Source organism: Colletotrichum navitas, assembly GCF_030913465.1.
Source record: "Colletotrichum navitas strain CBS 125086 chromosome Unknown LY79scaffold_238, whole genome shotgun sequence".
NCBI lineage: Eukaryota > Fungi > Ascomycota > Sordariomycetes > Glomerellales > Glomerellaceae > Colletotrichum > Colletotrichum navitas.
Window position 1 is genome coordinate 1 of NW_026850784.1, and position 23,183 is coordinate 23,183.

A 23,183-nucleotide genomic window follows, 5' to 3' on the forward strand; every position below is an offset into this window, starting at 1 on the left:
CCGGCTCTCGGGCCCACTACGCAGAGTTCCTTGCTAGCAAGAAGAGCGACCAGTCGTCTCTGCAGCGATGGAAGTCGCCCTACACCCTCTCGTACCCGCGGCAGATCCTGCTGTGCATGTGGCGTTCCCTTGCGCTGATCAAGGCAGCGCCGCAGATGACGGTGACAATGCTTGTCGTCAACCTCTTCCAGACCGTCATTGTCGCTAGCCTCTTCTATCGGCTGTCTGAAACGGCCGAGTCCATGAAGTCCCGCAGTACGCTGCTGTTCACGGCCGCGCTGGTCAACGCCTTCATCTGCATACTGGAGGTGGCGGCCTTGTTCGCCAAGCGGGCCATCGTCGAGAAACATGTTCGCTACGCCCTCTATCACGCCTCTGCCGAGGCTATCGCTGACCTAGCCATGAGTTTGCCGTTCAAGCTGATTAACTCCATCATCGTCAACACCGTCTTCTACTGGATGTGCAACATGCGGGCGGGAGGCGGCCCTTTTGTCTTCTTCGTGCTCGTCCAGTTCGCCATGACGCTCGCTTTGAGCCTGTTCTTCCGCCTCGTGGCCTCAGCGGCCAAGAGCCAAGCGACAGCTATGGCCCCAGCGTCGACAGTGCTGCTCACGCTGGCCTTGTACACGGGCTTCGGCGTACCGCCCGCATACTACAAGACTTATGCTGCATGGATCGCCAAGGTCAACCCCGTCGCGTATGGGTTCGAGGCCCTCATGATCAACGAGTTTGGCAACGGTCGCAGGTTCCCTTGCACGACCTTTGTTCCGTCTGGCCCGGCCTATAACGCGAGTATGGCGATGCCGCAGACGCGCGCGTGTGCTGTGCAAGGGGCTGTCGCGGGGGCTCCCTTCGTCGATGGGAGCGCCTACATCGCTGGTGCCTTTGGGTATTTGGAAAGCCACCGATGGCGGAACGTCGGCATCATCTTTGCCTTCGCGGCAATCTACCTCCTGTTGCATCTCGTTGTCACGGACCTGGTAAGCAGCGAAAAGAGCCACGGGGAGGTACTCGTTTTCCCCAGGGGAAAAGCCCCGACGAGGCGTGAAAACAGAGACGATGTGGAGGACCATGTCACCAAGGGAAGAGCAGAAACACCGAGCATGAACATGAACACTTCCATAGCTTCTCCCTTGCCCTCCAAGCCTGCTGCGCCTGTCTTGAAGAAGAAGAAGAACGGTAGTGAGCATTGGAAGAGTGAGATTGCGGACATGTACACTGGCGGAGAGGATTTTCCAATGACGACTCTGGAAAGTGAAAAAGTGAACAATATTACTGTCAGCACAGACTCTCCTCCTCCCCCCACCACCAAGTCCTGGAACTGGCCGCAGGACCACGGCAGGCCGGATGATCATGATAAAGACCATGGCGGGCTGGGGATCGACCGCCAAACGGCCATTTTCCACTGGAGCAACGTCTGTTACGATGTTAAGGTCAAGAAGAAGGAGACGAAGCGCATCCTGGACTGCGTGGACGGGTGGTGTGAGCCGGGTACGCTCACTGCGCTCATGGGCGTCTCAGGCGCCGGCAAGACGACCCTTCTCGACGCCCTCGCCTCGCGCCTGTCAACCGGCGTCGTGACGGGCGAGATGCTCGTAGACGGAGCCCCGCGCGATGCCTCATTCCAGCAGAAAACTGGCTACGTCAAGCAGCAGGACCAGCACCTCGTCACGTCAACGGTGCGCGAGGCCCTCACCTTCAGCGCCGTCCTCCGCCAACCGGCCCGCTTCTCGCACGAGGAAAAGATTGCCTACGTCGACAAGGTCATCGACATTCTCGGCATGGGGCAGTATGCCGACGCTGTCGTTGGCGTGCCCGGCGAGGGTCTGAACGTGGAACAGCGCAAGAGACTGACCATTGGTGTCGAGCTAGCCGCCCGTCCTGCCCTGCTTCTGTTCCTAGATGAGCCCACCTCGGGCTTGGACTCGCAGACGAGCTTCTCTATATGCTCTCTGCTCGAGACCTTGAGACAAAATGGCCAGGCTATTCTGTGTACGATCCATCAGCCATCGGCGGTTGTAAGTTTACCCCCTACCCTCTCACTCTTACCCTGAATGTGTGCTATGTTGTTCTATAGTCCTCTCAAGCTATCAATCACACCGCTGACATCTCATGCGCGCAAACACCAGCTTTTTGAGCGCTTTGACAGGCTTCTTCTTCTTGCCCCCGGCGGACGAACCGTCTACTTCGGCCAGATCGGACGCAACGCAAACGTCCTTGTCGACTACTTTATTCGCAATGGCGGCCCTCGGCCCTTTAAGAATCAAAACCCGGCCGAGTACATTCTCGAACAAGTTCGCGCCGGCGGCAAACAGAAAAATGGCAACGACTGGCCCAACATCTGGCGGCATAGTCCCGAATACGCCGACGTCAAAGCCCACCTGGCGCGACTGAAGGAAGAAGCCGGCGGGAGAGCAAGGCGGAGGGGGACGATGGCAATGCAACAGCAGCAGGATCCGTCTTTCGCCGCTCCCTTCTCCCAACAGCTTTCCGAAGTGACGAGGCGTGTGGCTCTACACTACTGGCGCACCCCGAGTTATGTCTATGCAAAGATGCTGTTAACCTTTGGCGCCGCTCTCTTCATTGGCCTTTCGCTGCTCAACCTGCCCAACACGCAGGTCGGTATCACCATCCAGTTCATCGCCATCTTCATGTTCCTCACAACACACTTCAACCTGATGCTGCAGATCCTGCCTATCTTCGTTGCCCAGCGCACCCTCTACGAGGGCCGCGAGCAGCCTTCACGCACCTACTCATGGGCCGCCTTTATGACCGGCCAGATGGTCGTCGAGATGGTCTACAACACCCTCATGGCCCCGCCAGCATTCCTGGCATGGTACTATCTCGTCGGTCTCTACCGCAACGCCGCCGAGACCAACGACACGGCCTCGCGCGGTGGGTTAGCCTTTCTGTTCATGCTCGTCTTCTTCCTGCAGGCCAGCACCTTTGCGCACATGGTCGCCGCTGCCTTGGACCTTGCCGACCAGGCCGCCGGCATCGGCAACCTTCTTTTCGTCATGATGTTCATCTTCAACGGCATCCTCGCCACGCCGCCCAAGTTCTGGACATGGGTGTATCGCGTCAACCCAATCACCTATCTCGTCGAGGGCCTTCTAGGTGCGGGGCTCGCCAACGCCCGCATTCGCTGCGCTGACAACGAGTTCCTCCACATGAGCCCGCCGCCAGGCCAGACGTGCGGCCAGTACCTGCAGGCCTTTATCGCCCAAGCCGGCGGATACCTTGCCGACCCAGCCGCCGCCGCCGACTGCCGCTTCTGTCTGACAAGCAACACGAACGAGGTGCTGGCCGGTGTCCAGGTCAAGTTCGGCAACCGCTGGCGTGACTTGGGAATCCTTTCCATGTACGTCCTCTTCAACACCGTGGCGGCCTTCGCTCTGTACTGGACCCGTGTGCCGAAACCCAGGAGAGATGAAGGCGGTACATCATCCCCGCCACCATCATCATTGCCATCATCAAGCCAACAGGACGGCAACAGCAGCACGAATCCTCTTGCAAAGGCCCGGAATCGTCTTAAGGGTAAGGTCAAGGGTAAAGGAGGGCGAGACGGTGTTGCTGGCGGACCCTCGCCGCAACTTCCCTGGACCGAGGAAACACGGGTCGACACGTCTTTAAGCGGCTGCACCTTGCAAGATACGCAGGCCGTGAAAGTGCCTGGATCGGCTCGGTCGTCCACCAACGGCGGCATTCAGGGGCTCGGGAGAAGCAGCAAGAGGTACTGGGATGACGACGACGAAGACAATACTGACGACGTCCAAGCTCAGGACGATCACGTGGATAAATATGAGAAGCAGGAAAGTGGATCGGAGGATTTAGGTGAGGACGAAGAAAGGGGTCAGGACGTTTACTTTACCATGCTAAGGCCACCCACGACTCCCCAATACTGGATTTGATTGTAATTAGAGGATTAACATGACTGGTTTGTGTCAGAGTTCAAATTTAACTACAAGAATTCAATTTCACGTTCGTACTAAAGTGGATGTATTTCTATTGAATAATGGTTGTAATTTGCTCACGTAGTTGGGTTATTACATTCTACCCTCACACAGCAGCTACACGTCCTCCTTCAATCGACACTCAATCACATGCCCCAGGCCACGACAAATCCATACCTTGACAATCTTTAGGCCAGCTGCCTCTACCACATTGTTCAAGTCCTGGATAGTCCGCTGAACACCATTGGGGCTGACAGTTAGGATGAAGCCCGAGATCAGGCCCATGGCCTGGAACTCGCCGTAGTTCTTGAGTAACGGCGACGGCGCGTTTGGCAAAAGGGCGTCGCCACACGTCGGGTGCATAATATACTCGCCGATCAGTAAGCGCGATTTCCCAGGCGCCATGGCGTCCTTGATGTGCGTGAATATCTTGGTCAGATCCTCGTCCTGCCAGTCAACAATGACAGACCGGAACCAGTACACGTCGGCGCCCTTTACAGGGTTCTCATGGAAGAAGTCGTGTACGGTGAGCTTGACTGCGCCCGTGGCCAATGCCTGCGGGTCCGTCCTTTGCCAGTGTGCGGTCGCGTGCTCGATCATGCCGGGCTGGTCCTGAACGATACCGACGAAATCTTCCCGGCCACGGCGGTCAGGGAAGTTGGTCCGCAGGGCCTGGATCGAGCTTCCGAGCCCGCCACCGACGTCGACGACCACCGCACCATTTCGGAGGGTAGATTCCCAGGGGTAGCCGCCCACGTCAGTCAGTCCGTGCAGATACTCGCCCAGCGAGGCGAGCCACAAGTTGAAGCAGTCACGCCACTCAGGGTGCGCGTTAAGGTATTCGAACTGACCCAAGCCCTTGCCGATACTCCTGGCGAAGGCCGAGTCTCGCGATGCATAGCTGGCGCAGAGAGTTGGGTCCTTGAGGAGGCTAGGCAGCACGTCGGCCGTGGGGAAGAGAAAGGAGGCATAGCGTACCGAGTTAGCGAGGCGCTCGTCTGTCGCGAGGGCGGTCGACGCTCCGTCGTTAGCAAAGACGTTGAGGGTCGTCTCTGCGAAGATTTGGTGCGCACACAACGTCCGCATCACGAGCCCCAGCTTGCGCGTGTCAACAACGCCTGTCTCAGTGGCGAGGGCGTCAAGGTCCATAGGCCCGTTGGCCGCCAACAGCTTAGGGACCTCCCACTCAACAACCATGTGCAGCGCGCGAGACACAAAATAGTTGTGTGCCAGGTGGCCAAGGCGCCACTGAGGTGTGAAGACGGCTGCCTCAAGGGAGGCTGCCGCGGCGATGACGCGCTTGCGGGCATCCTCCGTCTTGGGGTCCATCGGAACGCGAATATCTCCACGGTTTGTCGCGGCTCCATTGCCAGGCTTGGACTGAGAGGAAGAAAAGGAGGAAGAGCAGGAGGATAGTTCAGCGATAAGATCGTTCGTTGAGGTGGTAAGTATGTCCAGGAGGGACCGGAGATGGGCGATTTGTTGTTCTGCAGTATTAGCCATGCTGAGGCTGATGAAAACAAACGTGTTCTCTTTTTTTTTTTTTCCTGTATTTTCCGCTTGGTTACCTGGGTAACGAATTGGAGGGTTAATTGTGTCGCAAGCTTGGAGAAAAAGAGCCTTTCTTTTTCTAGGACTCCCTGTCAACTGCTTCCTGATCTTAGCAAGGCTTGGGCCTTGACAAGGGAAACAAGCGGGCGGCCTGGTCCTGGGTGAGATGATTGTACAGGTGACTTTGAGGTTTAGACGTTCAACAAGATTTGTAATAGTGGAAACAAGGTGGTTCTTCACGTATTGTATTCAGCACTGCTTGCGCTCAGAGCTACTATAAAAGGGTTTGTAATAAAGTCGCCATGTATAGTGTAGATAGGAATAGTGTTTATCTCTAACTTGCCTGATTAGGAAGTCTGCTACAACACCTGAGAACCTCTGCTGTTTTAGGAACAGCTGTGTTCTAACCGTGCCCATTATGCCATAATAAGGTTGGCGTCGCCATTCTTTTAAGCATTAGAGGAAGGATGATGTTATGTTGCGTCTAATGCTTGTTAACAGAGCCCGGTATGTCATTACCTTAATTCAGCTATGAAACTCCACGCACCTCCTAGTAGCACGAACTCGGAGATCGTATTGCCTGGCATGCCACGGCTTGAGAGGCTTGCAATGGAGTCTGCTTGGGGTTCAAGGAAGAGGACGGCGTCTAGATCTAGAATATCAACGCGACAAAGCAGGTCGAAACACTGCGGGAAAATAAGACCATACACTAACCGCTAAGTCCGGATTACTCCGTCTTCTATAATGTACTGCTCTAAAGACTCTTGCTGATTCCTGTCGATGTAAGGAGAGTTTGCTGCCAGACCGAGCAGTACCCCTGTGCGTCTCGAAAGTCCTCTAGAAAGGACACAAATAATGATATCTCTGGTCTCTTGTCGGCCTATTGCCGAGTGCTCTTCGATCCAGTAGCCGATCAGTAGGAACAAGAACATCGTTTGGGAGCCGAAGCTTATGGAAAGGGGGCCGCGGTTTATCCTCGCAGACGAGAATGCCAACTACCGCTATGCCGGGCTTTTGCTGACCGAGCGTTTCCTCCCACGTCGGCGACCCACCGTTCAAGCGCACAGAAGCAGCTTGCGAGCGTTCCTAGATGTCCCTGCACGTCCCCACCAGAGATTGCTCGACGTCATCTCAAGTTCCATCCTACTGTTGACGCACGTCTCCAAACCTTGATCGTCCTGCTCGTTAGACAAGGTGGCCCTAACTTAACCTTTGTCTTGCAGTATCTTTACTGCATGAAAACTTAATATTAGACTTTAAACCCGGTCCTGTCAGACCACGCTTTTGGGACGGCATAGGATAGTCAACGATTATGCCATGAACCTATTTATTCTTTTTTAAGGTTTGTTTCACACGTCAAGAACAGGCTTGTACTTTGACATCAAGGGCCCGGATTCTCGTCAGTTAGGGGCTGGTCGTATTCGGGCTCGCTTTCCAAAAAAGCACTTTGTTTCTAGATACTTAGCTTTATTCAAAAATCCGCTCAACCTCTACGGAATAAAATCTCACCTGTGACGTCGCCATAAAGAGACCAACCAAAACAGGCAACTTGATGCGAACTTTGGTACTTTATACATACGTGCCTAACGCAGTAACCTAAAAAAGCTCACGAGGGAAAACCTCGCGTCATATCATATCCCACCCCTCCCCCCCTTAAAAGAAACAAGTCATTGCTAGAGCAAACAACAGTCACACTACGAGGACGAGTACTCAGGCAGACACGCAGGAATACCACTACAGACATCAACAACCCCAAAAATGGAAATCTACCGCCTAGCCGCTGTACAGGATGCCAATGGCAGCATCACCAAAAAGAAAATCTACAACGACGCAGTCGACTCTTCCCTTTCTTCCAAAGGCAGTCCTCTCTTCTCCTCATGGCTGCCCCTTATCCACAACAGCCTCTCTTCTCTCCTACGCTGGACGGGGACTTACCCGGCCGAGGTACAGGAGTCCCACCTCGCTTTCGTGCGTGATGTCGTGGTCCCTCGCCTCAAACCGCCTGCCGCGGCCGACAGGCTGCACTACATTGGGACGCACAATCATGGCATTTACGAAGCAAGCCTCGCCTTTGCGTCTCACAAACCAGCCAGGGTGCGTTTTACGGTGCAGCCTCTAGTAGATCCCAGCCCTGCACAGGGCGGTGACCTTTTGGGCCAGAAGGCATTGCGCAGCATACTGGACGGTATGGCGTCTGCATGCAGTGCGGACCGCACGTGGCTGGATGCCTTTGTCAACTCCGTCTTCCTCACTGCCGAAGAGGAGGTGGCCTTGGTCGGCAAGAGAGCGATGGCCGCCACCAGTGGAGATGCTGATGCTGCTGATGGGCCGCTGCGGCAGAACGGTTTTATCGCATTCGATCTCGAGGCCAATATGGGCGAGAACGAGAAGGCGGCCACCGTCATGAAGGCGTACCTGTTCCCGCAGCTCAAGGCCGTCGCAACAGGCCAGAAGACAGTCAATATGACAGATTCAATCGTGAGGCGGCTTGCTGACGGCGACAAGGAGATGTTGGCAGCCTGGGAACTGGTCAAAACGTTTCTTATCACCGACGGTGGGGAAAAGACCAACATAGATTTCCTCGCCATCGACTGCCTGGCACCCGCCAATGAGCCTCGCTTCAAGATATACACCTCCACCCGCTTCAAGTCGCTTGCCGCGGTTCGTGAAGTCTTCACTCTGGGTGGCCTTCTTCCCCGTTCCTCAGCCGACTTTCTGTCACAAATATGGCCCCAGCTCATGGACATGGAAGACGTTCCCCAGGCTGCAATGGAAGACCTGGAAAAGCCGCTCAACAATCCCGATAGCCATCACAAAGGGGTTGGGTTTGCTTTCTCAGTGGTGCCAGGCCAGGCAGTTCCTCAAATCAAGATGTACGTGCCTATGTGGCAGTTCGCGCGTGACGAGACCAGAATCGTGGAGTGCTACCAGCGTGTGCTCCAGACGCAGGGGACAATGGGGGATTACGACATTAACGCTGCTATCCAGGGCGCTTTGTGAGTATTCATATCCTTCCCTGCTCAAATTCCTCTAAGACACTTGAATTACTCCTTTAATACTAACTGCTCTTTTTTCTTCTACCTAAAAAGTGAAAAACAGAGAGAGACAAGCCTACATACTTTTGCATCTATTATCTCTTCTGCAAAGGGCTTGGAACTCACTACCTACTTAGGGCCTAGGGTTTGGGAGTAAGCTTTACCGGTTTGCTATTCTAGTAAATACCTTCAGTATAATGTTACTGCTGTTAGCCTGGGAGAGAATATTGTACTAGGCATCTGTATTAGTGTAGCTTAGGTTTTTAAGGCTAATGAATATACATAACATAGCTATATATTAAAGCTAAATTCCCCAGCGCAGTACAAGTTTTAGGAAGTATTCAAGGCTTATATCTAGTTTTAAGATAGCTAGCTTGTAATTTTACTAATAGCCTAGTTACTAGTTTAACCGTTAGTAAGTATAAAGCTGGATATCTAGGAGTTATTTATAATATAGATAAACAAGTAGGCCTAAGGCTACTAAGCTAGGAATAAAACAGTAAGAATTATATAACTAAATTACTTTAACGCCTTCTTGCTCTCTTAATTTACTTCTTATAAGACTAAGATAATGTATCTAAGACTTAATTTAGCAACCCTTTTATTGTAGTTAGTAAGAGTTTACTACTATAGACACCTTGAAGTGTAAAGTAACTGATTTTCTATTATAACGTTAATGCAGAATTATATAACGTTGCTTTTCTGTAAATAATTGATGTGTCTCTAGGGGCTTCTTTCTATATAAGCTAGAATAATAGCTATAATGTTGCTTAGCTTTGACTTGTAGTTACTTAATAAGTCAGTAAAGATGACTGTTTGCAAGACCTTGCGTAGGATATATAACTGATAAACAAAGACCGACCTAGTCCTCTTAATGAATTTAGCTAAGGGTTTACTTAGATGATTACTCTTGGACCCTTCTACTTTAATATTGTAGGCCTCTATAGAACATAATAGATATATCTTAGCTTTATCTAAAGAGACCCTCCCAAGGCATACAGGCCTAAAGTCGTTAAAAATGACCGTTCTCGTGTTTTATGTACTTATTTATTAGGTCTCATTATGTTAAATTTTGATGTGCTGACTCCCTCCGATATTAGGCAGTTCGAAGTGATTAGCATATCTTTAAGGCGTTCCCCTGATTAACGTAGACGTTAGGCATTATAATTTACATTAGCACAACTACCTTAATGACTTTAACTACTAAGTGTTGTACAAAAGGCTTCATGATTTTGTCACAACATCCGAGGTAATACTCTAGCAGAAGTTCAGATCTTATTCGTTTCTATGCTGTGTTTATTCTATCAAGAATCCTACACAATTGTCTTCTTCCTATTATTTTTTCTAAAAAAGACAGACATTTTATATGTCTGTTTCGCCATCTTTTGCCTACCATCTTGTGGTGGATATCAGTCTACATATATAATAAGCAGCCTATATTTAAGAAATATATATAAATACTTACTACCTGCTGGCCTGTTTAAAAGACACAAGGACGTCCTTGAAAATAAGGTTAAATAAACATGCTAAGGGGCTCTGAAAGATACAAGATTTGAGACTTGGGTTTGTAGGGGGAAAAGGTATGTATTACTTGCTGCGGCGCTGGAAAAACAATTCTATTGTCTGAAATCATTAGATACCTTGATGATACGCTTGGAAATCGGAAATTCATTGCCATTATCTGACTCTATTTATACTACAACAGCAGGGAGATACAAGACCACTAACGCCTACTTGAGTCCTTTCTAAATCCATTGCTTCTTAAGCCCTATTTGGCTCTAGACAAGGTGAAATTGACATCTAAGAAGCGTAGAAGCGCAGGAGCCTAGCCTCAGGTTGAAGAACTTAGCGTTTTACTTAATCAGGTTCTAAGTACATTCCCAAGAAAGTACGTTATAATCAAAATTCCTGACGAAAGTGACTTGTACCACCAGAAAACACTATTTCCGAACTTGCTTATGGTTTAGAATCATTATTCACTGGAGTTTCTTGCCACTTCTAGGTTACCGTCCGAGATTTAACAGCTTTTTGCTAAGTCAACCTACCCACTTTTCAGCACCCCCCACATTTTAGCATACTAAAAATGCCACCTAGCCACCCTATTAATAACTATATCTATAACTTTAAACTACTATCACTTTTTTTAACCTTTATTAAATTACTTTATTTTTTTAGGATACTTTCTTTATATATTAATAGTTTAGTATACTAAAAATAAGATTAATTAAGTAATTAACACTATTAAAAATAGCTATAGTGTTATCTAGGTAGCTTCTATCTATAGTATCCTATAAATAACCCTTTAGTATTAACTAAGAGGTACCTAACTAAGGAAAGTAGTATTTAAAGACCTCTAGAGGCTTTTAACTAGCTAAGAGGCTAGCCTAGCTAGTTAGGTAACTACCTAAGTAGACCTTAGGCACCTACTAACTTATTAATAACTAAAGGACTTTGCCTATTATATCCTCTAAGCTATAGGGGATACTTAACCTCTAGGCTAAAGGTAAGTAAATAGCTTTATTTAAAGGAACCTATCTATTAAGGTCTAGAGAAGTTAATCTATTAATTTAAGGTATATTAATAAAGTATTTACTAAGGTTATTAAAGACTAGTTTAAATATCTTACTATACCTTATATTTAAGCTATTAAACTAGCTAATAAATATAATATAAATAAAACTAGTATCTTTAAAGGTAAAAGTAATAATAGGCTAGTGCTAAGTAAAGCTTTAATAAAGATAGTAAAAAAAAAATAGCCTAAATTATAAGCCTAAGTATTTATTATTAAGTATATATTTACTAAAGGTATTATTATTTATTCTTTAGTTATATATAAAGGTAAAATAGTCTAGTAGTAGTAGTTTTCTCTAGATCTAGGCCTATATAATAAATAAAAGTTTATAATAATAAAGAATAAATAGACTACTAATATTACTATTATTAAATAGCTATAAAGAGTCTTTTTTCTTTAGACTAAGCCTTTTTAGCTTAACTAGGCTAGACTTTTTATCTTAAATAAGTATAAAAGCTATATAATAATAGATTTTATATAGTTATACTATACTAATAATATTTATTTTTTATTTTTATTACTATATACTTTTTATATTCTCTAGTTACTTAACTAGTTAGTCTTTAGCCTTATTAAGGTAGTATATTAAAAAAAGCTTAGATATTTTAGTTAGTAAATTAACTTTACTATTATAAATAAAAAAAACTTTTTTTTTTATTATTAAAAGGCTTACCTAGCTAGTCTAACTATTAGTAATATTAAGAGTAGCTAGAAATACACTAGGTTATAGCCTATTAGTACTATAAAGCTACTTATAAATAGGCTACTAGTCTAAAAAACAATATTATTAATAATAACACTATTAATACTACTTAAAGTAGCTACTAAAGATACTTATATAGCCTAGGATGCCTATAATATAGAGGGCTAAGTATTAGCCTTATCTATAGTAAAGTAGTCTACACTAAAGAAAGTAAAAGACCTTAGGGACTAACTATAGCTCTTTAGCTAGCTAAAATAAAGTATTACTATATAACGCTAACTATTTAAAAAGGTTAAAAAAGGCTTCTAAGAATAGTTCTATATACTAGTTACTACCTAGTAAAAAATTAGCCTTCTAAAAGCCTAAGTTACTAATAGTATACCTAGGAAATAAAAGGCTATTTATATAGATCTTAATATAAAGTTTATAATAATTAAAGAAGTATAGTAATTATAGTAGGAGGCTAGTAAAGTTAAAAGTAATATAGATAAATCTAGTGTATCTAAATTACCTAGTAAGGCTAAAAGCTATATTATTATAGTATTAAGAGGTTATTAATAGTTAATTAAATAAAGTAGTATTAGTTATAATAGCTTTATTTTTAGTATACTGAAATATAGGGGGTGCTAAAAAGTGGGTGGGTTGACTTAGAGCTCCTAGTATAAAGTTCTGAGCCTATAAGGATGACATTGATTCCTGTATCTAGGAAGCTAGAAAAATAATACTACAACTTTCGGTCTTTTAAGGCCCACTACTTAAGAATGTTAGGTGTACTATTGCTGATGCTACATATAGAAGGTAAGTTTTCTGTCGCAGAGCCGTACGGCGGGATGCGCACCATATTGCCGCACGACACCGCCTTCCGGAACGACTTCGCTTGGCGATACCCACTTCGCTCCGTGAGCCTAGACACAAAGCAGTATCTAGGAGCGACCTTTATTCTAGTAGGATATAGAAATGACAAGCCACTTTCAGGTCTATGAATTGCCCCCTAACAAGACCTCCTTCGTAAAGTTTTCATCATTATCTATACTGCTACTTTTTGGTGGCACCGTTAGTGAATGTGGATATTCGCGTGCTTGCAGGGTAGCGTTATCTATCTTATGACAACGATAGCTGCTTAATAATATTAAAACATGTGTCTCAGCGACCTTCTCCAGCTGGATAGGAGTTAGTCATACGGTAAGGGACGGGAATGGGTCCCTTCGGATGTAAGGGTGGGTCTCAACATGGGTGATATAAACCACTGCCTACCCAGTACTTCCCGCGCGAGTTTTTGTCGTCTTCCAACTGGAAATCCCGTCCTGTCTACGGATACTTCGAGAGTTATTCAGTCAAAACAGTCAAAATGACCAACGATTCTTTCCGGGTAATAATTATCGGGGGCGGCCCTAGCGGCATTACAGCTGCGTACGCCCTCTACCATGCCGGAATCGACTTTGTTCTTCTCGAGCGCAGAAACGACGTTGCCGAGGATCAAGGAGCAAGCTTGGTTCTAAGCCCCTCAAGTTTACGCGTATTTCATCAATTCGGTATCCTCGACCAGCTCATGGACATCGGGGGCAAGGTCAAAGTGAACAAGGCTTTTACAGTTGACGGCCAACGTTTTATGCATGCCAATGCGTATGGAATCCTAAAAGAACAGTGAGTTGACCTACCTCACATCTAAAACCTGACGGCATTACACATTTGCTGACAAATGCCGTGCTTCATCTAGCCACGGCATAGAGCCCTTGGCGTTCCACAGGGCCCACCTTGTCCAGGCACTGTACGACAACCTTCCCGAGGCTGCAAAGCTACGCTACATCACAGGGAAGAAGCTCGCCAACATTGCATCCACAGAAACTGGTGTAACAGTGACCTGTGTTGATGGCTCATCCTACAGAGGCTCCATTGTAATAGGCGCTGATGGTGTGCACTCAATGGTCCGACAAGAAATGCGCCGCCTCGCAGTTAAGAGCAATCCGTCTTACGAGACAACGTGGGACTCGCTTAAGCCGTACAATACGAATTACGTCTGTGTATGGGCCTCATTTCCTCGCCCTTCCGAGCCGGGACTAAGTTATGAGACACATAGCACCGATAGGTCCATAATGTACATCACAGGCAAAGAGCGTGGCTGGATTTTCCTCTACAAAAAGCTGACCAGCTCGACTACGGATCGGATTGCTCTGAGCAGCGATGAAGTCAACGACTTTGCAAAAGAATTCATAGACTGGCCGATCGCAGAGAATTTGAAGGTCAAGGACGTGTGGGAAGAACGCTATAGTGCCGGTGGTGCGGGCCTTGAGGAGGGTGTCTGCGGGAATTGGAGCTGGAACGGTAGGGTTGTCCTTGTTGCCGATGCAGCGCACAAGTTCACACCCAACGCAGGCCTTGGATTCAACAATGGTATTCAAGACGTTGTCGCTCTTTGCAATAAGCTTCATAGATTCGTTTCGTCCTCCAGCAGAAACCCGTCAGACTTTGCGACGCTGGAACGCCGGCTGAAGGAGTACCAAAACGAGAGACTGGAGACACTGATGTCGGATCAGGACCACTCTGCTCTTGTGACCAGGATGCATGCCTGGTCCTCAACGTGGATGTGGATCATGGCAAGGTACGTTATGTCGTGGAGCTTCGTGCAAAAGCTGTTCATTACATACGTTCTTTCACCCAAGATCCAAAGAGTGGGAGTAATCGACTTCCTACCAACCTCGGAACCATTCGAAGGGACATTCAAGTGGCTGCATCCGTTGTCCCCGAACGTCCCAAATGATTCAGCTATGTAGAAATATACCATCTTTCCTGCGCCGATATTTCGATTTCGCCTTCATTAGTCCCAGTGTTCTCGCCTTTTGTTTACTATTGCTTTACGCTGTTAATGTCAGCTGAATGTGCATAATAATCCCGGATTTACTTTTGCGGCCCTCCATTTACATTTAACAGTATCTTCGCCCTTCTTTCACAACACCACCGAATCTGAAATTGTGTAATGTTCCTTCTTAAATCCGTGTCTAAGACTGGCCGATGATAGAGTAGTTCCTGGTAGAATCAAGCTTCCTGATGGTAACATTAGTTTTCAGGACATCATCGCCTATTCCCGGTTCTATAATCGTAATGCGGCCAAGATCAATAAAACTCAAACTAGTCTTCGAGTGTGGCAAATATTAGAAAAACCCCTCTAACGGTTGGATGGACGATAGGTGCTAATTGTTTAAACTGAACCCAGAAAAGAATCGACTTTGCCGCTGTCAGGGAGATGCTGGCAGCGATAAATCAATACAATTCAACGCTCGTTTCCACACTCAGAACAGGGCATCCGCTAAAAAGGAAACTTGAAATTAACCATACGCTTATTCAAGGTGGCTGCGTCTTATCCTTGCGTCACGGAAGTTGTCACCTGATCTTCAAAAAGTCACTCTCACCCACCCAAAGCCCGCTTACTCTACAATGCATGGAACGCATCAATCCAGAGCAGTCAAGTTAACCTTACGATGACCGAAGAACTAGATAAGGAGATTGCACCAGCACTCTCAGTGCTTCGTTTTCCACCCGATGGTCTCTTTGACCGGCTTGATGCCTGCTCGCCCAAGGACGGCGCCCAGAGGGTCCCCGGGAGAGTATCGACTCGCTCTGCGGATGAAATCATTATTCGCCTAGTCACCTCGGATCGCTGTCGCACAGCTCTCGACTGCCTCAACTTATCGATGACGCTTGAGCTTTTCTTCTTACCCTTTGATAAGCGCATGGCCTCCGAATGTGAGTTTCGCGTATTCTGCCGGACCGAAGACTTCAGGGTCATGGGCATCAACCAGTATTGCTGGCATAAACCATGGCGCTATATTTGTCTACCAGGGGATTGCCAGGACAGAATCATCGAGAAGGTCAGCTTGGAGGCACGGAAACTCAGGGTACACATCCTAGCAGATTTAAAGGGCAACGACAAAATAGACATGTTATTAATGCGGCAGGGTGTGTAATTTGATCTCTTGTACAATGAACAAGCCAATGGTAAAATGTGTTTGTAATCCATTCCTGTAAAGGACTGTTCTAGAGATAGATTTCTACCACTGGTTTGCATAAACAGCTCTACAATGTTTTGGGAAGGTTTAACGCATCAGTTTATAGAAGAGGACCCTCGCATTGGAATTTGTTGTTATCCCCTTACTCCGACCGGACAAGCATTGGAATACATTAACAAACTAATGCCTGCATTCTAATATTAACTATACTTGATGATGCTGCATTTGGTAGCAGCAGCAATGGTGACTGAATCAGTGCCAATAATGCCGACAACGTGAAACAAGGAAAGGTGGCGAGCTGGAGGGGATAAATATCCCAGCCAAGGCGAGAGTCGAGACCACGTGGATATCCAGGGTCGCACCTATTAGAGGGGGTGGCACATCCTTTACATCAGTTATGCTTAGAAGAGTCTCGGCTGAAGCCACGAATCGTTTACAGACTGGCTTCGCCCAACTTTCCAAACCTATCTGGGTACCAATGCTTCGTTATAGAGCATGGTTTGGTTTGAATTCGGAATATTAATACTAAATGGCATAAAACACAAGCCGTTGGCCCATCTCGGCGTGCTTAAATGGCGCAGGTAGATTCGACATGCATTAGACCAACTGTGGTTAGCGCACTTGTCTTCGGACACCAAACATTGTGAAGGGGTGGTTCGCTTATGGGGTGTAGCAAACATTGCTGTTAATATTGAGCAGCTGAGCAGCTAAGCAACCAGGTATTATAAGACTGAACCTTTACTCAGAGAACTTGAGCTCGAGATTGAAAAACAAATTATTCCATCTTTCCAAACGCTTGTCAGTTGAATTCCTTCTGTTCTTTACCAAGCTTGGTCACCACATAATAATGACTACGCACACAGAAAATATCAACCTCGAGGCTGGCCATCACAACGAATCAGGTGATTCGTCGGCTCCATCCCTCCACCCGACGGACAAGGGCTTGGCTCCTTGGCTATTTGTATTTGCCTCATTCGTTGCCGAGGCTATCCTCTGGGGTATGTTGCACACGGCGTATCCAGCCAATGATTCGACATTGACAAACTATGCAGGGTTTCCGCTATCCTATGGTGTCTTCCAAGACTATTACTCAACCCACCCTGTCCTTAAACATGACTCCAACATCGCTGTCATTGGCACCGTCGCTACCGGGGTCTACTATCTGGGTGGGCCGCTGGCAACACCGATTGTTGCGCGTTTCCAAGCCTGGCAACGACACATGATTATCATCGGCTGGATTGGTTGCGTGCTGTCGCTCGTGATCGCCTCCTTCACTACTTCTGTGCCGGGACTGATTGCAACCCAGGGGTTTCTCTACGGGTTTTCCTTCCTTTTTGTCAATTACCCGCTTCTGCGGATGCTCAACGAGTGGTTTGTAGTTCGAAGAGGATTGGCATACGGCATTATGTCAACAGGCGCAGGTTGCAGCGGAGTTGCTCTTCCCTTCCTTCTGGAGTCACTCCTGTCAAAATATGGTTACCGGACCACGCTGCAAGTGATGGCAGTGACGCAGTTCATCACCCTTGTGCCCATGATCCCTCTTCTCAAAGGACGACTACCAGCCTCCGGGCGGGGCGTCCTACAGAAAGGGGACTTCGGCTTCTTCAAAGAGCCACTATTTTACTGCTTCGCCGTGGCAAACTTCCTCGAAGCAATGGGATATTATATCCCATCGCTCTTTCTACCAACATATGCAACAACCTTGGGCTTATCTGGAACTGTGGGGGCACTGGTCCTCGCCCTTAACAACTTGGCTACAATATTTGGCCAACTCGCTTTCGGTTACATAACAGATCGCGTCAACAACGTCTTCATGCTTGTATTTGTATCTTCATTTGTCGCTTCAGTTTCTACCTTCGCCATTTGGGGATTTGCGACGTCTCTCGCGCCGCTTCTTGCGTTCTCACTGCTGTTCGGCCTTGCGACGGGCGGGTTCCCGTGCCTATGGAACAAGTTTGGGTCCGCTCTCTCACAGGACCCTGGACATGTTTACAGCTTCATGGCATTTGGAAAGGGCGTGGGTAACATATTATCTGGACCAATCTCCACAACACTGGCGGGGGGCCCTTTTGAGGCCGGCTATGGTCTGGGCCGCTTCGCGCCGCTGATCCTGTACACTGGCTCGATGATGCTGGGCTCGTCATTGGGGTTTTTAGGTTTTCCGCTGATGCGAAAAGCTAATAAACCCTGAGTGTTTCCTCGGATTCATGCACCGCTATGATTGTCACCAACTGATAAAGCCAATTCAAATAATAGTCCTCGTCTCCAACTCGTGAGAAGGACAACGTTATCAAGTTCTCTCCCTCTTATAATATGTTCCTTCCATGCTCTGTCACAAGTTGTGCAACATGATCTTATCAGACAATGTTGACAGGACTTGAACTTTGGAGGAGACCATAAAGTAATGTGTCACCCTTACTTCATTGTTGATTTACAAGGGGTAGCGATCTAGACCAGCCGCAGCCGACGCAACTACCACTCTACTGAGCACCTTTACACAAACTTTACACTGCGCTACTATTAATGCGGCTGGATCATTTCGGAACGAGAAATATCATTACGCCGAATAAGCTAGGCGGATTATAGGTTTTATACTAGTGAGGGTAAAAGGGAAATTATGATTATTATAATAGCTGGGGTATTAAAGTAAGTCGAAGTAGTAATGAATAGGTGAGGTGCCCTAGTAAGTTTTTAATTATGAGCAAGGAAGAACAAAATCCATCTCAGGTTGCGTAAGGGTGAGTTATTATCCACTGCCCAGGTTTTGAATCGGAGGTAAGATCCGGTTCAGCGACAGCTAGCGGTGCCCGGTGTCGACTGACAAGAGAACGACATAAAGACGCTTGGCAGCCTCTTGTCCGCTTAGGGTACAACTCTACCGCTGTCAATTGATCAGTGCTTTTTTTTTATAAATTAACAAGGCAACACTGGAAGAGAGCTCGCCTGCCCATCATGACGCTCTTCTCCCGGCCCAGGACCGTTGACCAGTCAGTCCAGAGCACCTACCCACTGGTTGAGTGCCTGGCTGGTTGGATTACTTCAAGGGCGACCACCGTATCTGCTCTTCGGGCGGGTCTTACTATTATTAATATCGATGGATGATTAGGACAGCAAATTCGATTGTGCCCTCGCACACCGCAATGTGTCGGAACTTCCCCTTGCTTTGCATCAATTCGCCCAAAGCATTATTGAGGCTCCGAAGCGGGCCTTGGTTTCCAACTGGATGATTGTCTATACAACCACAAGTTTCGAGCTGGTGGTCAGCATTGCGCCTGAGTTGCGGTTTGACGGCAGTTCCCCGCATTCTTATGGAAGTGGGTGTGATAACTCCTTATTCTCGATTGGCTTCTGGAGGCAACCCGATGGCGAGGCGCTGCTAAGAACATGGTGACTGGACATTTGTCGTCCAGCTATTAATGCAATGCTGTCACCGGTCATGCAGTGCAACCCAGCACCTTTAGATTTGGGCACTCCTCCTACGAATCCATTCTTTGGGCTCCAAAGGCACATAATGGTTGCCTCATCGTAGCGAAAGAGCACATATGTGCCCAGAACGAGGCTACAGAATACTACAGCTGCACCTCACTGCAGGAAGTGGCGCCTTCCAAGCCTGCAAGCTGCTTCTTACAGTGAGCACATTGGTTGCAGAAGACGTTGACCCCCCTTCACTGCGGCGCACTTTCGCCTGACTTTTCCACGATTGGCCGATTGTCAGATCAGTACAACTTCGTGGAAAGATGGTGTGCGCGATCAGGCTGTGTCTAGCCGTCATGGCAATAAAGTCTCGGAGGCCACAAGCACCGCGCCAAAGCACAAATACTCCAGCCCGCCCTGTCTGTTTTCTTAAACCAGACGTCACAATCTTCTATTCCCTTGCCAATATTCAACAACCATTCAAAATGTCAAGCACGGAAACTGATTCACAGACTCCTTCCCCTGGCCCTATGGAGGAGCTCAGAGGGTCTTTGAAAAAGTCAGTGGTCAACGTTGTCGCTCTATCAATAACTTGTGTTATCACGCTAACAGCATAAATAGCCTGTATGAAAATGCAGAATACTCGGACCTGACAATTGCCAGTCGACATGCCGAGTACCGAGTTCACAAAGCCATTGTGTGCCCCAGATCCGATTATTTTGCTGCAAAGTGTCGGGAGTTGGCGTCTGAAGTTGGTCATAGTCTCTTCGTTTCCGGAGTTGAGCATCTAGCTAACTGCAGACTTAAAGGCTGCCATAGAGGGCACCCTCAGCTTGCCTGACGATGATCCCCAGGCTGTCGGGATGGTCATTCGGTATTTCTATCACTTAGATTATCCATCTGCGTCTCAGCAAAAGGCCCCCTTGCTCAATGGGTACGCGCAGGTGAATGGCCACAGCAATGGCTATGACGATGACTTTAATGGATCTATCAAGTCGGATGACCAGGTCCTTGAGAAAGACATCAAGTCTGGAGAGCACAGCGAGCCTCTTGATGACTTTCTTCCACCGCAGCCTCAGCGACTCAGCAAGAAGCAGAAGAAGCGTGCCAAGGCCAATGCCAAGCAAGACTCTGGAATCGTTGCGTCTCCTGATCCCAACGGCGAGACCTTGTCGTCGCCAATCACCCAAGAGCCGTCTACGCCAAACCAGGCCCAAGAAAACCACAGCGAAGGCGGAGGCGCCGTTCTAATTGCAAAGCCACCACCACCTGGTCACCCGGCAGCGAATGGCATTGATATCGGCTCTACCAACGACACTCTCGTTTTGCATGCAAATGTGTATGCGCTGTCGAGAAAGTATGGCATCTCTGGCCTTCGATCGCTCGCGTTCGACAAATTTAGGACAGAAGCCGACAACCAGTGGGACACGGAGGAGTTTCTTCACGCAGCTGAGAAGGTATACACATCCTGCTCGGATGGCGACGATGATCGCGATATCAAGGACGTTGTTGTTGGGATAATATGCCGTCACGGCGAGTTGATGGACAAGGTTGAGACGCAGAAGGTAATGCGCACTCTGCCGAGTGACTTGATGTATGACATTCTCCTGAAAGTCAGACAGCAAGGAGGGTTTATTAGATGATGTCGTTGGTTGAGGCTTCATTTGGGAATTTTATGATCTTAATGCGCAACGATAGCCATGCTTATGAACGGGTTCATGTGTTCGGAGAGAAAGGAGCTAAACAGAGGCACATGGAATTGTTCGGGACAGAGCACGGTTTGTGATTCTCAACTCTGATAGGACAGAGGATTCTTTCCACCGCTGCACAGCTTCAAGCTCTCGATAGGTATCATTACGTTAGGCTTTTGCTACCCTCTCCTTAAGCTTTTGTATCCAATAGCCTATACCAGCAACGTCTTTTGTATGGTCGACCTTACCCATATCCGGACTTCCCGCGATGTTCCATTTTCAACATCCTTCCTGTATTCAGAAGTACTACCGCTAATTATGCATCGCTCCCGCTTTTGTTATAGTCAAACCCTTCACTTGGTGTTTCTTCCCTTGAGGTAACTGAGATCTCAGTGGTGACTGTGATGGTGTTGTCATTTGTTGATTGTGATGGTGAACTCGGATACCTGGAGCGGGTACTGATGATGCTGGCTAGGATGCGACTAGCTTCGGTCCGAGCTGGAATAGTTGGTGTCTTAATATTTTCATCTAAAGCGATACGAGATCGCCTTCTGTAATTCCAATCAATCGGCGCACCGCCTCCAATAGTTAGTGGCAGGTCATCTTCCAGTCGGGATTTTCTTGCACGTCGTGTGATGCCTCCGGCATACGACTCCTCCACGTCGAGGTTCTGTACCTCACGTGTCTTCAAGTACTGTTCGCGGTCCTGTTCCACGTGGCCGCCGAACGCAAATAATCTTCCAAACATGCCGGGGAAAAGTCTGTGCAGCATCAGACGAATGGATGGAAGACTTGTCACGGCGATGCTTGTTGACACTTTGATGCCCGTCTAAATCATAAGGTCTACGTAGTCCTATGTTATGTTAACCGAGTCTGTGATGAACCGCAGCGTCTTGTTATATAAGAGAAAAGTAGTTGTCCTATTAAGAAACTATATATAAACTAGAGAAGCAGTAGAAATACCTTTTTTATATAGTCTATACAGGTGGTACACTATATCCTGTGGTAGCACTGCTGGCACTAGCCACACGAAGCTATTCCAGCTTCACAACAGAGTCTCTGTATATAATATTGTAACGAAGACGTATGGAACTAGATATGACGTTCATGATGCACAGGCTGAACATTGATATGATGTAAAACTTGCGCCGCGGTGTTGACTTGATCTTGACAACCAACGGCAAAGGCATAATCAAGATGGTTGTATCGAACGCGATGCCGATGGCGCTTGAGCTCCAAGATAGAAGGTTGAGATTCAGGCATTTCGCCGGCCCAAAGTCCCCTTTCCAACCCTCCCAGTTGTACGATATTGGCACGCACTGAACTATTGAAAGAACTATGAATATAACGGTGCTTGTGGCGATGATGGTCAATAGCGCGTAGCATGGGCGACAAAAACGCTCGTAAGGAAAGAGTCGTACATAGAAACACAGGACCGAAGTCCTTGCGAGTCCTAAAATAAGGAGGTATAGAGATGAATCGATGTAGAAAAGCTAATTGCACGTAAGCAAAATCGCGGTGACCAGTGGCAAAGTGTTTGGACATTACTTTCAAAGCCCAGGTAAGGGTTACAGGATCGTTCCACCAAATATCGACTCCAAACACCTTGAGGAAAACTGGCACATAATAAGCCATCTTGTCAGGAACCCCCCAAAGACAGGACTTACTAGTATGCCCAACAATAAACCACCCCACGTACATAACATATGTTATAGTAATAATCCAGTCGTCCAGGCTGAAACTGCGTATGATCCACGATTTAGAGTAGATTCGTACCGCGACACACCACATGGCAAAAAGATGGATGGGCAGGAATGGCCATGCATCGTCTTTTCTGTTTCGACGCGGCTTGTCGCACACGATAAGTCAAAGTACCCACTTACCGACCACCCCCTCATTCTGACCACCCAAAAATACCTCATCCACCCCCTCTATCTACCATAACCCTCCTACTTTAAACTATCACCACTTTTACTACCTTTATCTAAATTACTTTATTTTTTATATATAACTTCTTTATACCCCTATAGTTAAATATACTAAAGACTAGGTCTAGTAGGCACTAAATACTATTATAGCTAGCGTTAGTTAGCGCTAGGTATCTTATATCTATAGTATCCCTAAGACTATATTATAGAACTATTTATTTAGTACTACCTAGACTAGGTAGTTTACCTTTTTTAACTATTAATAACTCTTTATTAGTTAAAAGGCTAAGCTAACTAGTTAAGTATAAACCTAGGTTAATCTTAGTTATCTT

General features: G+C 47.4%; 9 protein-coding genes across 9 annotated transcripts; 7 read left to right on the forward strand and 2 right to left on the reverse strand.

The window, feature by feature from the left end:
* The first annotated feature begins 10 nt into the window (after window positions 1-10).
* Window positions 11-3,989, forward strand: LY79DRAFT_620364 (ABC-2 type transporter-domain-containing protein). The gene is made up of 3 exons (XM_060562052.1): window positions 11-1,073; window positions 1,314-2,018; window positions 2,130-3,989. Exons 1-3 carry the CDS (start codon window positions 117-119, stop codon window positions 3,909-3,911), a joined length of 3,444 nt encoding a protein of 1,147 aa, XP_060406824.1. The 5' UTR covers window positions 11-116; the 3' UTR covers window positions 3,912-3,989.
* An 81-nt stretch (window positions 3,990-4,070) lies between these two features.
* Window positions 4,071-5,456, reverse strand: LY79DRAFT_530864 (O-methyltransferase; the record flags this gene model as incomplete). Its single annotated transcript, XM_060556211.1, has 1 exon — window positions 4,071-5,456. The coding sequence occupies one exon, from the start codon at window positions 5,454-5,456 to the stop codon at window positions 4,071-4,073; it is 1,386 nt and encodes a 461-aa protein (XP_060406825.1).
* A 1,699-nt stretch (window positions 5,457-7,155) lies between these two features.
* LY79DRAFT_645188 (aromatic prenyltransferase) lies at window positions 7,156-8,830 on the forward strand. The gene is made up of 2 exons (XM_060562435.1): window positions 7,156-8,500; window positions 8,594-8,830. Exons 1-2 carry the CDS (start codon window positions 7,263-7,265, stop codon window positions 8,694-8,696), a joined length of 1,341 nt encoding a protein of 446 aa, XP_060406826.1. The 5' UTR covers window positions 7,156-7,262; the 3' UTR covers window positions 8,697-8,830.
* A 3,729-nt stretch (window positions 8,831-12,559) lies between these two features.
* Window positions 12,560-12,976, forward strand: LY79DRAFT_573922 (uncharacterized protein). Its single transcript, XM_060559527.1, has one exon. The coding sequence runs from the start codon at window positions 12,576-12,578 to the stop codon at window positions 12,795-12,797; it is 222 nt and encodes a 73-aa protein (XP_060406827.1). The 5' UTR covers window positions 12,560-12,575; the 3' UTR covers window positions 12,798-12,976.
* A 186-nt stretch (window positions 12,977-13,162) lies between these two features.
* LY79DRAFT_530870 (FAD binding domain-containing protein) lies at window positions 13,163-14,585 on the forward strand (the record flags this gene model as incomplete). The annotated part of the gene is made up of 2 exons (XM_060556212.1): window positions 13,163-13,458; window positions 13,532-14,585. The coding sequence occupies 2 exons, from the start codon at window positions 13,163-13,165 to the stop codon at window positions 14,583-14,585; spliced, it is 1,350 nt and encodes a 449-aa protein (XP_060406828.1).
* Window positions 14,586-15,258: 673 nt separating this feature from the next.
* Window positions 15,259-15,906, forward strand: LY79DRAFT_573925 (uncharacterized protein). The gene has a single exon (XM_060559528.1). The coding sequence runs from the start codon at window positions 15,291-15,293 to the stop codon at window positions 15,774-15,776; it is 486 nt and encodes a 161-aa protein (XP_060406829.1). The 5' UTR covers window positions 15,259-15,290; the 3' UTR covers window positions 15,777-15,906.
* Window positions 15,907-16,607: 701 nt separating this feature from the next.
* On the forward strand, window positions 16,608-18,077 carry LY79DRAFT_620376 (major facilitator superfamily transporter). Its single transcript, XM_060562053.1, has 2 exons — window positions 16,608-16,816; window positions 16,871-18,077. The coding sequence occupies exons 1-2, from the start codon at window positions 16,666-16,668 to the stop codon at window positions 18,007-18,009; spliced, it is 1,290 nt and encodes a 429-aa protein (XP_060406830.1). The 5' UTR covers window positions 16,608-16,665; the 3' UTR covers window positions 18,010-18,077.
* Window positions 18,078-19,644: 1,567 nt separating this feature from the next.
* On the forward strand, window positions 19,645-21,156 carry LY79DRAFT_173834 (uncharacterized protein). Its single transcript, XM_060551239.1, has 3 exons — window positions 19,645-19,791; window positions 19,854-19,983; window positions 20,042-21,156. The coding sequence occupies exons 1-3, from the start codon at window positions 19,718-19,720 to the stop codon at window positions 20,873-20,875; spliced, it is 1,038 nt and encodes a 345-aa protein (XP_060406831.1). The 5' UTR covers window positions 19,645-19,717; the 3' UTR covers window positions 20,876-21,156.
* Window positions 21,157-21,747: 591 nt separating this feature from the next.
* Window positions 21,748-22,795, reverse strand: LY79DRAFT_173838 (uncharacterized protein). Its single transcript, XM_060551240.1, has 4 exons — window positions 22,591-22,795; window positions 22,472-22,539; window positions 21,887-22,416; window positions 21,748-21,776 (listed from the first exon to the last, which is right to left on the reverse strand). The coding sequence occupies exons 1-3, from the start codon at window positions 22,712-22,714 to the stop codon at window positions 21,958-21,960; spliced, it is 651 nt and encodes a 216-aa protein (XP_060406832.1). The 5' UTR covers window positions 22,715-22,795; the 3' UTR covers window positions 21,748-21,776; window positions 21,887-21,957.
* Between the last annotated feature and the right edge of the window lie 388 nt (window positions 22,796-23,183).

Excerpts from the sequence above, each read along its gene's own strand:
- LY79DRAFT_620364 (XM_060562052.1), top strand. The coding sequence starts at position 117 with ATGTGGCGTTCCCTTGCGCTGATCAAGGCAGCGCCGCAGATGACGGTG. Across the intron at positions 1,074-1,313 it reads GAGACGATGTGGAGGACCAT|TCCTGGAACTGGCCGCAGGA; the intron begins GTCACCAAGGGA and ends CCCACCACCAAG. Across the intron at positions 2,019-2,129 it reads TCCATCAGCCATCGGCGGTT|CTTTTTGAGCGCTTTGACAG; the intron begins GTAAGTTTACCC and ends CGCAAACACCAG.
- LY79DRAFT_645188 (XM_060562435.1), top strand. The coding sequence starts at position 7,263 with ATGGAAATCTACCGCCTAGCCGCTGTACAGGATGCCAATGGCAGCATC. Across the intron at positions 8,501-8,593 it reads GCTGCTATCCAGGGCGCTTT|TGAAAAACAGAGAGAGACAA; the intron begins GTGAGTATTCAT and ends CTACCTAAAAAG.
- LY79DRAFT_573922 (XM_060559527.1), top strand. The coding sequence starts at position 12,576 with ATGTTAGGTGTACTATTGCTGATGCTACATATAGAAGGTAAGTTTTCT.
- LY79DRAFT_573925 (XM_060559528.1), top strand. The coding sequence starts at position 15,291 with ATGACCGAAGAACTAGATAAGGAGATTGCACCAGCACTCTCAGTGCTT.
- LY79DRAFT_620376 (XM_060562053.1), top strand. The coding sequence starts at position 16,666 with ATGACTACGCACACAGAAAATATCAACCTCGAGGCTGGCCATCACAAC. Across the intron at positions 16,817-16,870 it reads TGCCGAGGCTATCCTCTGGG|GGTTTCCGCTATCCTATGGT; the intron begins GTATGTTGCACA and ends CAAACTATGCAG.
- LY79DRAFT_173834 (XM_060551239.1), top strand. The coding sequence starts at position 19,718 with ATGTCAAGCACGGAAACTGATTCACAGACTCCTTCCCCTGGCCCTATG. Across the intron at positions 19,792-19,853 it reads CTCAGAGGGTCTTTGAAAAA|CCTGTATGAAAATGCAGAAT; the intron begins GTCAGTGGTCAA and ends CAGCATAAATAG. Across the intron at positions 19,984-20,041 it reads GTCGGGAGTTGGCGTCTGAA|GCTGCCATAGAGGGCACCCT; the intron begins GTTGGTCATAGT and ends GCAGACTTAAAG.
- LY79DRAFT_173838 (XM_060551240.1), bottom strand. The coding sequence starts at position 22,714 with ATGTGGTGTGTCGCGGTACGAATCTACTCTAAATCGTGGATCATACGC. Across the intron at positions 22,540-22,590 it reads GTTTATTGTTGGGCATACTA|TTTTCCTCAAGGTGTTTGGA; the intron begins GTAAGTCCTGTC and ends ATTATGTGCCAG. Across the intron at positions 22,417-22,471 it reads CCCTTACCTGGGCTTTGAAA|CTTTTCTACATCGATTCATC; the intron begins GTAATGTCCAAA and ends ACGTGCAATTAG.